Genomic DNA, 14,153 nt, shown 5'->3' with positions numbered 1-14,153 from the left:
ACTAACAATGAACAATACATTTTAATCATTTGTTAATGCACTGTGAACAGCATATACATTCATGTTTGTATTAAGTAACAGTAACACGTTAAAATATATTGCTTATAGTTAGCTGATATTAGTAAGAAGGAGAGTCTGAGAGTCGTTCACCCTCGTGTCATTCCTAACCGGTACAAATGTATTTCTTCCATTAAGTACACAAGATGTTTTGAAGTGGTGACCATCATTCTTAAAAATATCTAAAGAGAAGTGATAATAATAATATGCTCCATTTAAATATATAGGATCTTAGAGACCCTTATGAATAAATGCAGTTAATTGTATTGTGTTAACATTTAGTGTGTTTAGTGTTTTTGTTATATTTATGAAAACCGCACGTCTACTTTGTGGTAAAAATGTGGAATAAAGTTACAATGTTTGCCTACTGGGATTTTTGATTTTGTAAGAAGATCTTACAAATCTTTGTGAAATTTATTTTTAATGCTAATTAATTGAGGTTACTGTATATAGACTACATCTCAAGAGAAGCTGAGGGCTTTATGTTATATTGTGTGTGTGCTGCTACTGTTAATTAATTAAATAAATAAATGCAGCATCATTTGAATACAATAACTGTTGATTTCCCAAAGCCATGTTTGATTTAATTCATGCTGCAGTCTGTGTTTTTACTGGTTGGATGGTAACTCTTATTAATTTAATTTAGAAAAAAATTAAAAATCCTATATATGTAGAGAGTAATATTGATCAGATGCCTGATGGTAAACAAATAATAAAAATAGATGATTTATAAACCAGACAGTGTTTTTTTTATTCACGCTCTCACCTTCTAGGCACATTTTTTGCTTTCGATTTCAGAAGAATGGGTCTGCATAAAGGTGAAATGCAATTTATTCAGTGACCCCCAGCCGTCTTGATGACATTTGAAGTCCTCACAGCTGATGGTAGATTCCTTTATTTGATCCGTGAGCAGAATTAGAGCTTATCAATAGCCGGACCCCATGCGAAGACTCAATCAATATGAGATGCTCACATATTCCTGCATGTAAAGACTCGAGAGCCCACTTAAAGATCTATGGGAGAGTGTGCATTTATAGACCTCCAAGAAAGAAAGCCTTTAGGCCAGAAGAATATTAGCATGCTTCAAAACAAAGAACTGAATCGAGCGTATTTACTGCTGCTATAATTTGATCTGCACTGAGTGCAGATCAGATGCACTCAGTGCATTTAATATAATGCTCTAAATGAAACATCTGGGGGGGGTTTTCTGCTCTGCTGCCGTTGAAAGAATAGTATGTGCGTGTATTTCCTTTTATTAGGTGTTTCACAATATGTACTTTACACCTTCGCATATGATGTGATTGCTCTTGGGAGACGGCTGTAAACATGCATCAGAGTATCTCAGAAAGCAGCAGCAGTTTCTGTCATAAGCCTGAAATGTCTTTCAGAGTTTTGCACTTAGAAGAAAATAATAACCTTCTGCAGCGAGACTTTCTCCATGTAGAAATGTGTACAGGCGGCATGGTAGTGGATTTCTAGGGTCGTGTCTGTTGGGGGAGTTTGCTCCGGGGTGTTGCGTTATTGTGCAACAAGAGACCAGAAAAGGGGGGAAGGGATCACCCTCGGTCACCACATCTCCCAGAGCAACAAGACCTCCAAATCCTGAATGAATAAATGATCTGAATGGGATTCCCTAATACAAGACGTTCAATAAAAGTGCCAAGAGGTTCAGTCTCTAAATTTCCATTGCAGAAAAGGTCTGAAAAATCAATGCAAATGGCAAAATAAACATTAGAAATTCTGATCGGAAGAGCCACACTCGAAGCTGCTGCACACCTGTGACCCCACATCAGTCGAATTCTGTATTACAGGTTGTGCTGTTGCTTGGCAACCGTAAACAACATACAGTTAGTAACTCAATCACTCCAATTATAATCAGTGAACTACAACAGGATCTCTAGGAGCTGACACATTACTTTAGTCACATGGCACTGAAATGGTTTAAATGCACCTTGTTACTACTATGTTGCCAATTATGTATCTTAAATGTTATCTCAATGTTGCATTATGTATCTTAAAAGTTATTTTTGAATGTCATTATTGCTTTCATTTACCATTAAAATGACAGTAAAATACATTTATAATGTTATAAACGATTTTTATTTTAAATAAATGTTGTTCTTTTGAGCTTTCTATTCATCAAAGAATCTTGAAAAAAAAAAGTATCTTGGTTTCTGCAAAAATATTAAGCAAAAAAAAAAAGCTGTTTTTAACATTGGTAATAAGTTTCTTGAGCATATTAGAATGAAGGATCAAGTGACACTGAAGACTGGTGTAATTGCTGCAAAAAATGAAACACTGATTTTAAACTAATACGTCACAAAAATTAATAACAATGTTTTTTGTGTTTTCAATCAAATACGTGCAGTCTTAGTGAACATAAGGGTACTCCGACAAACGACATCTTACCAACCTCAAACTTCTGAATGCTCGTATTTAGAACTTTTTCAGAAATGATTTGTGATGGTAAAAGTGGAGGTCCGGATCTTCATCCCGAGCTGTTAATTGTGAAGTTTGCCCTAAAGCAAACACTAATTAAAAAACAACAGCCTATCACGACGTTCCATGGCAGCTCTGCACACCAACAGTTTGATCAAATCCAATGCAGCTTCATATATTTTGGGCACTCGCATCAATAATAGGGAGGTAACTGAAACCAAGGTGTGGTGGATTTATGTAGGTTGGCTTTGTATCTCTGGTTTACTGTAGCTGTTGGTTTTTGTGAGTACTGCGAGAATGGATCTAGCAAGGGATGTACTTCTCAATGAGGCAAAGAGAAGAGCTGTCATGTTCAGTCTGAGAGACGAACAGAGACTCCCTTGTCTCACACAGTCCTTTACATTAATGAGAGACAAAAAGAGCATCACGTCTTCTCCCATCTGTCTTCTCTTCCTCAAAAGCGTGACAAGTGTTACAGTGTTTTTTTTTGTAAAAACTAGAACAAAGATTTTAAAGGTGGTAAAACACTAAGGGAAGCTTTTGATTTTTGAGCTGGAAATGACAAATACAAGAATCAGGGACTGAAGAATAAATTCTATATGAGACAGTCTTGCCTTGACATTGTTATCTAGTGCAAGAGACTCCACTGTCCCCATCCCATCATATAGTGCCATGTTAAATAGTGGAAGCAGTCCAATTATGCTTCATTAGGAGGATGCCCCATATAGCTTGAGCTTCCTGTCTTAATGAGGACACACGCGTCTGTCTTGGCTGACATCACCATAGAGAATTTGAGTGGGGTTTTTTAATTTTAATCCCTGAAGGTTTTAGTGCTTGTGGAGACGTAATCGTAGGCTGTATTATCTATGTTAAGTCAATGTTTTATAATGTGGAAAATCTGACTCAGGTGTAGGGTTGGAAATTCAAAAATATGAATGAAATATAGACGTAATTAAACTGAAGAAAGATTTTCTATGCAATTAAATTAGTCTAAAAAGAGATCAAATTTATAAATGTAAAGCTATTGAAAGTTCATGTGACACTGAAGACTGGAGCAATGACGCTGAAAATTCAAACTGAGTTACAAACTGCATAAAAATCAGTTCTGAATTTAAATTTAAATATGTGCGCTCTGTAGAGGTTTCATGAATGGCTTTTACAAAATATTTGATAACTCAAATCGCACATCGTTAAAACAACAATTAAGATGTTATCGCAGATGATACACTGTATATCGCACATCCCTAAATTCAAATACTTACTAAGATGTGTGTGATTGTAGGTCATAAAATGTCTTGTGAATGGTCCAGTTTTCTCAGTTAAAACGCTATCATTCCTTTACGCTGGTAAAGCAAAGTATGAAAGACAAAGAAAGAGATGAGCCCTCTCTCAGACTTCAGCTGACATATGCCTCTGTTAGCCTGTGCAACTCTGCTTAAGCACAAGAGCTAATACGTGAAACTGATGCCCGTCGGAGGACTGTGCTTTTGTCCTTTCTGTGATGTCGAGGACACATACTGAGCCCAGCGGCCACAGGCTCACAGCACTATTAGCACTCTTTGAAAGTGTGACCGTTTTGTTCATCCCCTGCGCACCAAGACCGAGTGTCAAGTTTTCTGGTCAGCCTGCCCTAACACTCTTCTGGCCTACTTAGTGCTCTGATCCTTGAGTTTAATATCCATCCGTATGAGAGGAAAGGTTCTCAGCTGGGAACTTATTATTGCGCTCGCATGCATTAAGAGTGTGTGTGTGTGTGTGTGTGTGTGTGTGTGTGTGCGTGTGTGTGTCTGAGAGAGAGCATATCCAAACAAGCTACTGTATTTAAATGTCGAGCCGCGGAATGTGCCACAAAACGTTGGAATAATGTTTTATCAAAAACTACTACTTGGAAAAGTAGCTTGTTGCTGGAAAAGCTGCAGTTTGAGAGCTACTGTCACAATACTGAAAAAAAGTAGTTATTTCCTTCAGTTCATTGCTTCAGTTTCACATCAACTATGTACCTCTAATACTGTCAAGTCATATATATATATATATATGGGTGTGTAAATATATATATATATATATATATATATATATATATATATATATATATATATATATACACAGTATATGTATATATATTAGTATAGTAGCACTCTTAGTAAATCATAGTAACTTCATGCCTAATAGTAATTTAGAAGATTACTGCTGGGCTACAATATGGTTTACATCACTGAAGCAGTTAATATTTGCTTTTCAGTATTTCTACTATGACAGCTCTCGTTAGATATTAGCATTGTAATGGATATGACCGTTAAAGTACTTGGTCTTGGTGGTGATCTGTTACGCTGCTGCTGCTGCTGGATTGCTACTGCTGTTTATTGCTGGAGTCGTAGATTATTGCTGCTGCTGCTGCAAGCAAGTACAGGAACTTGCTACTGTACTACTGTACTGATAGCAGATCTATACAGGTGGAGCTGGGGAATGCGGGGGGTTTCAGACGAACTCTAAAAACGTGCTGTAAAAATGCTCAAGGGAATGCTAACCAGCTATTTAAATGTAAAGCTGCCCGCTCATTGGCTGCATATGCATGATCCAGTCAGCTTGTAGCAGGTCATTTGAACACCGTATATATCAGCTTGAGTTGAGATTTACTATAAAACATATATTGCTTTTTGCTAGTATACTGTAGGATACTGTGTGAAAATAGTCATTTTTTAAAAGACTAGCAGTTACTTTGTTTTTGCTATTTATTGATTCCTATTTGTTGAATTAATTAATACTATGCATTTATGCATTCAATTGATTAAAAGTACATTTATAATGTAAGTAAAATGTATAATTTAAGTAAATGCTGCTCTTTTGAAAATATTATTCATAATAAAAATAACATTTTCAACATTGATGGTAATCAAAATAATCATAATAATAGCGTTTAATAATAAACTTGAGGATCAAACTGGTATATTGATTGATTTCTGAGGGTTCATGTGACCCTGAAGACTGGAGTAATGGCTGCTGAAAATTCAGCATTGCATCCTACGAAATAATTCGTGCTCAGATTGGTTGGATACATGCTGGTTTGGCCGCACAGTTTTGCCACTCAGTACAGTGTGTGTGCCTGCTTGTCATATTTGCCATTGAGGTGGATTTTCTTCTCTTCAACATTTATGTGATTCACATGTTGAGGTTGTGCAGTGAACTCTCATTTGGCCAGAGCATTGGGCTGTGCACCTGAGGGCTTTCACCCACCCAACACTGCATTACTTTTGCTGCCCTGAGAGCTATTTGCGGCCCTCAGTATGAAGGACCTGTAACTCTGAATACCACCATTAAATGCGATCACAGTGTGGCTTGTTTATTGTCACACTGTTTTGAACACGACTAAACCTAAACCGAGACAATATGTACTGGACAGACAGACTTCATAGACCTGTTAGATGGCTTTTGGAAATCAATAAAATGTGTTTGTGGCTTTTAAATAATGCTTTAGGGCCACAGCAGTAATGCTTTAGGGCCACCAGCCAGGACAATTTAGGTGTTTTTATAAAATGACACAAACATCACACTAAAGCTTAAACTGTCTATATTTTCTTTTCTTTTATTGCATCAGACATGATTGACAAAATGAGATTCAGTACTCTGGCTATTTGTTGTGTTTGGGTACTATAAAAAAAACATCTTTCTGAGGTCGCCGCTGGCTTTCACTAAATTGGTTTGCTCTCCTGTTTCAGGAGTGATAACAGCCGTTTCAGCCCTAAGAGGCCTTGTCAGCAGAACGGTTTGGAACATGACTGCCGTTACATGACAAAAAAGATTTCTCAGGATCTTCTTATCCTATTGCGGTGAAAATACATGAAACGCCTGGATCATGTTTAACTGTAGAGGTTCAGTAAAAATTATTTATGAACAGTATTTAGCCAGAATGAAAACAAAATTCTTATTTTGTTTTGGAATGGTGCAGTGTTTATTCTGAATTAATTCTTTATATTATAAAAACGTGATCATTAACATTATTAAAAAAAAAGAAAAAAAAATAGTAAGGAGAAGACTATCACAATTTCCATTTCATGTCAATTTGAAAATGTTATATAGTTAAAATATATTATAATTAAAAATTACAGTGTTTTTTATATAGTAATAATATTACATTTATATTAACACATTATATTATTTAAAATGATTAAAATATAATTTGAAATTATTCTGGGTTATGAAAGGTTCTTATTTTAACAAAAGATTGGATGCAAGATCAAAAAAACTTTCATAATATGCATTTATTTTTACTTTATTTGACTCAACGATTCATTTTTCCACACCCCTCTGGTGATTGGTCGATTTCATTCAAAGTAGTATTTGTGAGCTTTTAACACTTCGAAAGCAGCACCCAGTTGTAAAAAACTGTATTTGCATTTTCATTCAGATTATCCATAATCCATAATAGTGGAATTTACAATGATAATTATTACTATTAATATTTATTTTATGAATTTGCTCAAAAAAGTATTGTATTGAATAAATACAATATACAAACATTATATTTGTTTATTATATAAACGAAAATATTCTATACATTATAGACAACACATTGTAGACAGCCTTGAGGATTTGTAATCCTTTTCAAACAAAAGCATTCAGCCATTGCGAATGAATGAAAGTATCACCGGACATGAGCAAACAATGAGTACATGCATATGAGGAGAAACCCTGGTTTATGTTGTCATACCATCCACATATTGTATTTGAAAGGTCGAACTCCTTGGAAATAACACATTATGTATAGCTGACCTGGAACTGTCCACTTAAGGCATAAATACAGCAGGATACAGGAGTGATTATTACTATATATTCCCTTGAGCGCCCATAGCCATACGCTCAACTGTGTAGGCTAATGACGTGTAACTCCCGTCAATGAGTATGGACAGGCTTATGTGAGTCCTTACGTGTGTGTGTGTGTGTGTGTGTGTGAGACGGTGAGAGACAGGGTGAAAAAGGTCTTATTAAGCTTGTTTGTGTGTAATTACTCTAGTGATATTTGCTTGTGTGTAGCAAGAGTGAGAATGGTGAATTATTTTGAGCGTGTGTGTGTGTGTTTTATATATATATATATATATATATAAACTGTGAGGCATGTATGTTAGAGTGTGCCGAAGGATATGATGTGTGTGAGTGTTTATACAGAGGACTGGAGGCCAAAAGAGCGAGCAGAGCACCTCATTAAAGCAGTGGTTGTGGATGGAAGAGGTGGAGCTCTGTGTCCTTTAAAATTAGGTCCACTTCACAGTTATTCAAATAATCCATACACCAACATGTTATCAGGCATCAACATAGACCAAACAGCAACACATAAAAGGGCGCACAGCCTCTAAATAATCTACAGGTTTTCTGCTCTTGATTGGAGGGGAGGAGAAAAGAGAAAGCGTGAGCGAGTGAAACAGATTGAGAAGGAAATGGCTATTTAGTCTCCACAGTTCTCCTGAGGGAGTCTACCTGCGACTGCTCTCACACTGCAGTTTAAAACAGGTTTACTCCATAGTGCTGCCTGGCAAGAACCTCAGACGCGCTGTCACTTAAATAGACTGGCCTCACACATATTAGCTGGAACTGATGTAATTTAGCATAAGCAAAAACAGAAACACTGGAAAGCTAGTTTGGCAGCACAGCTACAACGAATATGCTGTTTCTTCACATTTGTCAATTCATTTTATAAGTGGAAAGCTCCAATTTCTTCTGTGGAACGCAAAAGAAGTACATTGTCTGCTTTTTTGGTTAAAATACATGCAAAAACCAATGCGTTTTTATATTAATTTTTGAAAGTTAGGTTGCAATTAGACTAAAGCCTAAATGATTTAATGCAACTGAAATCATACCAGTCTGTTTTCAGATTAACAGACCTGAACAATTTGACTGTAGCTCGGCTTATGTTTAACATGTCTCATGTTAATGCATTGTCCTGTGCACATATTTCAAAAGACAGAAGTGATAGATAATATGTATATAATCTTTCTCATATTCAATTATGCATCGTTTTGTATACTCAGACAGACAGATGAAGACTAGCTCAACTGTGCAAAAAGTTTGAGTATATTTTTTTTAAATAACATATACTTAAATGATGATTAATTTTTTTTTTTAAATTCTTAATTATTCTTAATAGCATATGAAGCTGAAAGTGCATTGTGCATAGGTTTTTAGTTTATGCAAGTAAAAGCTATCACCATATAATTTAATATGAAAAAACGTAAAAGGACATTCTCAGAAATCTCTGTGTGACATCCCATCTATAAATAGCATTTCTTCTCATTTTTCAATTTTTTTTATTTACTCCATTATTTTAGTGTCATGTGAGTTATCTTTATTGTATGTTGTGTGTCTGACTTTGTTTACTATCTACTGTATATATTATTATTTGGTCTTGTTTTTGCAATTTGTAGTGTAGTCTACAATGATCTATCTTGTGGTTTTCTTTTGTGCTATCTGTATCATGTTAGTGGTTATCAGTACATTTTAAAGTGAAAAGTTAAAGTAGATTTGGGTATTAACTTTTTAAATCACTTTATTAAATCTATGCTGTAAAAGTTGTGAAGGCAGAGGCATTCAATATGCCATGACATATTTTTTTAATGTAATATTTTTATTAGATTTTGTTTTCCTGTAAATACATTTTTTTATAATGTAGCTTATAGTCTTATTGGATCATCTTATTTTTTACTTTACGATTCCCATGACCACAGCCCTGCTGAACGGTCAATACAGTCATCAGTCATCCCCGCCGAGTTGTCTGGTAGGGCCGAACAGACCTAAGGAGATCTGTTTGTGAGACGGTGCCAGGATGGGCAGATGCTGCCAGGATCTTTAGCGTGGCCAGAGAGCACAGGTTGGCCAGAGGTGTTCACATCATGTTTTATGCCTCTACTCAGGCTAAAACAAACCACTGCAGGCGGCCAGTGTGTTCCTGTCATTAGAGGGTCGGATGACACGGCCATGTGCTTCCTGTCAGGAGGAACTTTTCAGAACAGGGAAGCAGATGTGAGTGAGAGAGAGCCACACACTTCCAATCTGCTTCCACATTATCACACACGTGGGAAGTGGCAGCGGCCATGTGGCAAATGGATTCCATTGACATTTTTGTCAATGTGTTTCCGATTTTTTTTTTTTGTTGTTACTATTCTAACTTGGAAACCTTTTAGATGGACATTTATTTTACTACTTTTGAAATAACAAATTGCAGTTTTCTTTAATAGATTTTCCATCCATGAATAAATTTGATCTAAAGTTGGTGAAGAGCTTAAAGGAATAGTTCACCCAAAATTGAAAATTAAAATGTAATTTTACTCACCCCCAAACCATCCTAGGTGTATATGACTTTCTCCTCTCAGACAAAGGGAGTTTTTTTAAAAATGTATCCTCCCACCAGGCACCGGATGTCGGGTCCCGTCAGTATTTGACATCCATTTCACATTGACTTAACGTTGGATTTTGGTTACACAACCTAAAAACAATGAATATCAACATCAGCTGATGTCTATATTGAACATCAATTTAACATTGACATGAATTTACATTGAGTTTTGTTCACCTGACGTAGCAACCAAAGTTTATCTTATGATGCTGTGTTCCTGCTGGGCTCGTTCTTCCCAGCTTGGTAATGCTGGTGGATGGTGGCCATGATTTTGGTGCTCTGTAAATTGAATATATCCATTGTGAAACTGATCTATACGCCTTTGTGGGTTATCGTGTCCTCTGAAGCAGATCTATGGGTTTTTGGAACAAAAATATTTTTCATTTTAAAATTATAACCTAAATAACTGACTTCTGGCAACGGCCGTATGCGTGTTTATTTTTAACACTTCACAAGGAATTTCATTTATATATATATATATATATATATATATATATATATATACTACTATATCAAAAGTTAGCATTAAAATTAATTATTATTTTCTTCATTAAAATTATTTTATTAATGATTTTGCAATGATGCAATTGTAGCATGCTATTATGTGTTAGATAAATATGACTTTTCATATAAATGCAGTTTTTTTGAAATGTTAAGCAACATAACTATTTTAAACATTGATAATGAAAAGAAATTTTCTTAGGCACCAAATCAGCATATTAACATGATTTCTGAAGGATCGTGTGACTGAAGACTCGAGTTACGACTACTGACATTTTAGCTTTTTCATCAAAGGAATTCCATTCGTCAATACATTTAAATAGAATACATTTATTTTAAACTGTATTAATATGTCATAATCTTACAGCTTTTACTGCATTTTTGATCAAATAAATGCAGCCTTGGTTTGCATACGAGACCTCTTTCAAAAACACTCCCCATAAAATATGTAACCTTTTTAGCCTTTCTGTCTATAGGAAAATGCAAAAAGAGCAGAATATGATGTGTAGAAAAAGAGAGTGACTCACACTGGCATCGCTCTAAAGTACATCAATGTGACTATCTCAGATAGCATTGCAAGTTTAAAACCCCATGAGCGAGGCACTAAAACTCAGTTCAGTCAGCCAATATATCGCTGCAATTAATGTTAAGCCATTTCCAATGAAGTCATATGCCAAACGATATCAAATAAAATGAATGAATATGCTCTGCTGATGCCTGTTGCCAGGAACCCAGTTCAACAATATGTTGTAGATGAATGAGCGCAGGTTATTAACAATGTATGAATTGACCAAAAAACGAAAGTATGTGAAACCATTCAAGACGAGCACATATGGTATAGTGAGGATCTCGATTCAATGTGCCATATGTCTTCAGTAATAGCTAACACAGAGGGATGCAGTCCCCCACCTTCCCTCCTCTTTTCACTTTCTCTCTCTGTCTCTCCGGGTCCACAAAGCTCAGCCCAGACAGAATTAATGTGCAAGTCATCAGTCACAGAGGAAGCAGAGCCGTGTGATAAGAACACCCCCAATATTACCTCAGAGCTCACGGCAGCGTCTGTTATAGACGTGTCACACTCATTATTGCTTAGCACCAAGCGTGTGACTTTTATATACAGTGCAGAGGGAACAGTTTAGATTGTGTTGAAAATCACCATCTCTTTATAAGATCTAATTTGCTTGTTTATTTCACGGTGTGTGGCTTCATATTAAGACTGTGTCTATGTATCTGACAGATGAAGTTGTTATGTTTCAGCCGGATGTTGAAATGAGTCATAGTGCATGTGATGAAAGCCAGTGGTCACAGACACACACACACACACACACATATCCTAGAGGAGCTGGCACCCTGCACTGCTTATGGGCTGTTGCATTGTGGGGCAGGCAGTTTGGGTGATGGCCATGCCTATCGCTCCTGCTCCCCCTGTGCCCCTCAGGCGGCCCCTGCTGGGATTTGGGCCTTGGGCAGTGAACAGACTGCAACTTCAATCTGTTTAGTTGCGGGACTGAAACGTGAGGCCCGGAGCCGCAGTGAAAAATAACCTCGGCCAGGGCAAAGATAGCAACAGCAGAGAATGATGCAGCATTAAAACATACAGGGAAACCTGCTTCAAAACAGATTGAGGCCATTTTGCCACCAACAGGGAGAGGGAAAGATATTCAGCGTTCAAGGCAGCGGAGATAGAAAAGCGCCCTGCTGTTTGGTAAATGTCAGCGAGACCCTTTGTGCGCATTGATTATCTGGCCCTTCAGAAACTTCATCCGCACCATTTCCAGTCCAGTGATGCGTATAGGAATGTTTACTAATTGCTTCTCGGAAGTGAATAATAAAATCAGCGCGATGCTAACAATGCGATGTGAGTGATGTCTGTGTTGTAATTCGTGTTCTGTCGTCGTTTACAGTCTGTTCGCAGTTCTCCAAAGGAGTGTACGCCATCATCGGCGTGTACGACAGGAAGACCGTCAACATGTTGATGTCGTTCTGCGGTGCGCTACACGTCTGCTTCGTGACGCCCAGCTTCCCAATGGAAAACTCTAACCAGTTTGTCATCCAGCTGAGACCTGAACTGCAGGACGCCCTAGTGGGTGTAATCGAGCACTACAAGTGGTCCAAGTTCGTCTACATGTACAGCTCGGACTCTGGTGAGACCTGCTTTTCAACATCTAAATCTTTGTTTTTTTGGGGGGAATTTATTATGAATTAATTGCACCCATTAGCAATTCTTATTTGATTATTATTTGACTGATTCTACAAATAATGGTTTTCCAGTCTGATATTATCAGTTCATACACATTTTTCGAGGTGGTTTATTCATACAGATGTGTACAACCTCACTCATACAATTTTATATAAAATTATTTTTGCTTAATTGTACATATTTTATGAGCTGGCAATTTGTAGGAATTTCTACGAATGACTTACACCTGACCCTGCCCCTAAACCCACCTCTTACTGGGGTTTAGACAAACTGTCCAAAATCGAGTGACATTTCATAAATTTGCCACCTCATAAAATATGTAAGAGTTGGGAAAACTGGGGCTGCACATTGAGAGAAAAATATTTGTAAACTTATTATAATGTTTATTATTATTAGTAGTAGTAGTAGTAGTATATGCAAATATTTTTTATATTTTATAAGTTAATGTTCATTATTAAATAAATTGTAAATATCAATTTTAATAATAATAATAATAAAATATTATACATTTTACAATACAAATAAAATTATTATATTGATATAATTACACTAACATTATTAATATTAATACATGTAAATAAAATTATTCTACTTATGATAAACTGTTATAATAAATATCAAACTCTACCTTTTTTCACATAGTGTAAAGCAATTGGTTGTCATCATATTTTGGGGTTCTTGGCAGCAAAAAGTAAAAAAAAAACCCTTGACGTGAATAGTTAGTCTCTCTAAAACTGTCTTTAAAAGGGGTATTGTATATTAAGCTTAATTTACATAGATTTACTAATGGTGCAGTGCTATAGCGATGCTTGGTTAAAATGCTTGGTTAAAGTGGTTTGTGGGTGCTTAGTGAATAAGATACAGGTTTTTTGCTGAAAAACCATGCACTAAATTCACCCATTAGATTTCTTTTGAATGTGGATGGTTGGTTTTCTGAGAGCCAGTGTTTACCACCACATTGCTGGTGTGCACATTGAGTCAGCTTTTGTTCCTGGTTTGTTTTGTGAACATGTTGGTGTGTAATGACAGATATAGATATGACTCATGAGAGAGCAGCCTGCTTTGGTGTTGCTGGGATGAACAATAGTCTTCAGAGCTCATTTGTGCATCTTTCTCCATGGAGATCTGCCAGAATAAAACCGTTGTGCCGGAGTAAAATGTATCCAGCTGAAGGCCAGGGAAAGAAAGTCCTAATTCCAAAGCACCCCCAACACATGGTTTCATTGTTATTCAAATACGGGTATATAAATATATAATCTAAAATATGAATAAATAAAAAAATAATTACTTTACTTACCCATGTGTCATTCCAAACCTGTATTCCTTCTTTCTTTAGAACACAAAAAATATTTCAGAAAAAAGCATAATAATAAAAAAAAAAAAATTCCATACAGTAAAAGTCAGTTGGCTCCGATGTTGTATGACCCCCACATTTTTCTAAATAATTTATTTTGTGCTCAGTAGAAAAAAAGAAATTCATACAGGCTTGGAAAGGCATGAAAGTGAGTAAATAATGACAGAATTTTTAAGTGATTTTGTTCCTGTTGTTTTGGTGGCCTAATTATTTGCTAATTA

The 14,153-nt window shown here is 36.1% G+C and overlaps 1 protein-coding gene across 4 annotated transcripts in view; it reads left to right on the top strand.

Annotated features, from left to right (window-relative positions):
* The window catches only part of gria1a (glutamate receptor, ionotropic, AMPA 1a), a 64,164-nt gene that overhangs the window by 2,905 nt on the left and 47,106 nt on the right, over nt 1-14,153 (top strand). For all 4 annotated transcript variants that reach the window (XR_006252513.1, XR_006252514.1, XM_043257140.1 and 1 more), the window contains exon 3: nt 12,283-12,522. Coding sequence is in view for 2 of the 4 variants with exons in the window: in XM_043257140.1 (XP_043113075.1) it covers nt 12,283-12,522 (240 nt within the window). In the remaining 2 variants the exon portion in view is untranslated. The remainder of the gene's footprint in view (nt 1-12,282; nt 12,523-14,153) is intronic.

The sequence above is a fragment of the Puntigrus tetrazona genome, chromosome 14 (genome assembly GCF_018831695.1).
Source record: "Puntigrus tetrazona isolate hp1 chromosome 14, ASM1883169v1, whole genome shotgun sequence".
NCBI classification, from domain to species: domain Eukaryota; kingdom Metazoa; phylum Chordata; class Actinopteri; order Cypriniformes; family Cyprinidae; genus Puntigrus; species Puntigrus tetrazona.
This window is presented reverse-complemented; position numbering and strand designations above follow the sequence as displayed.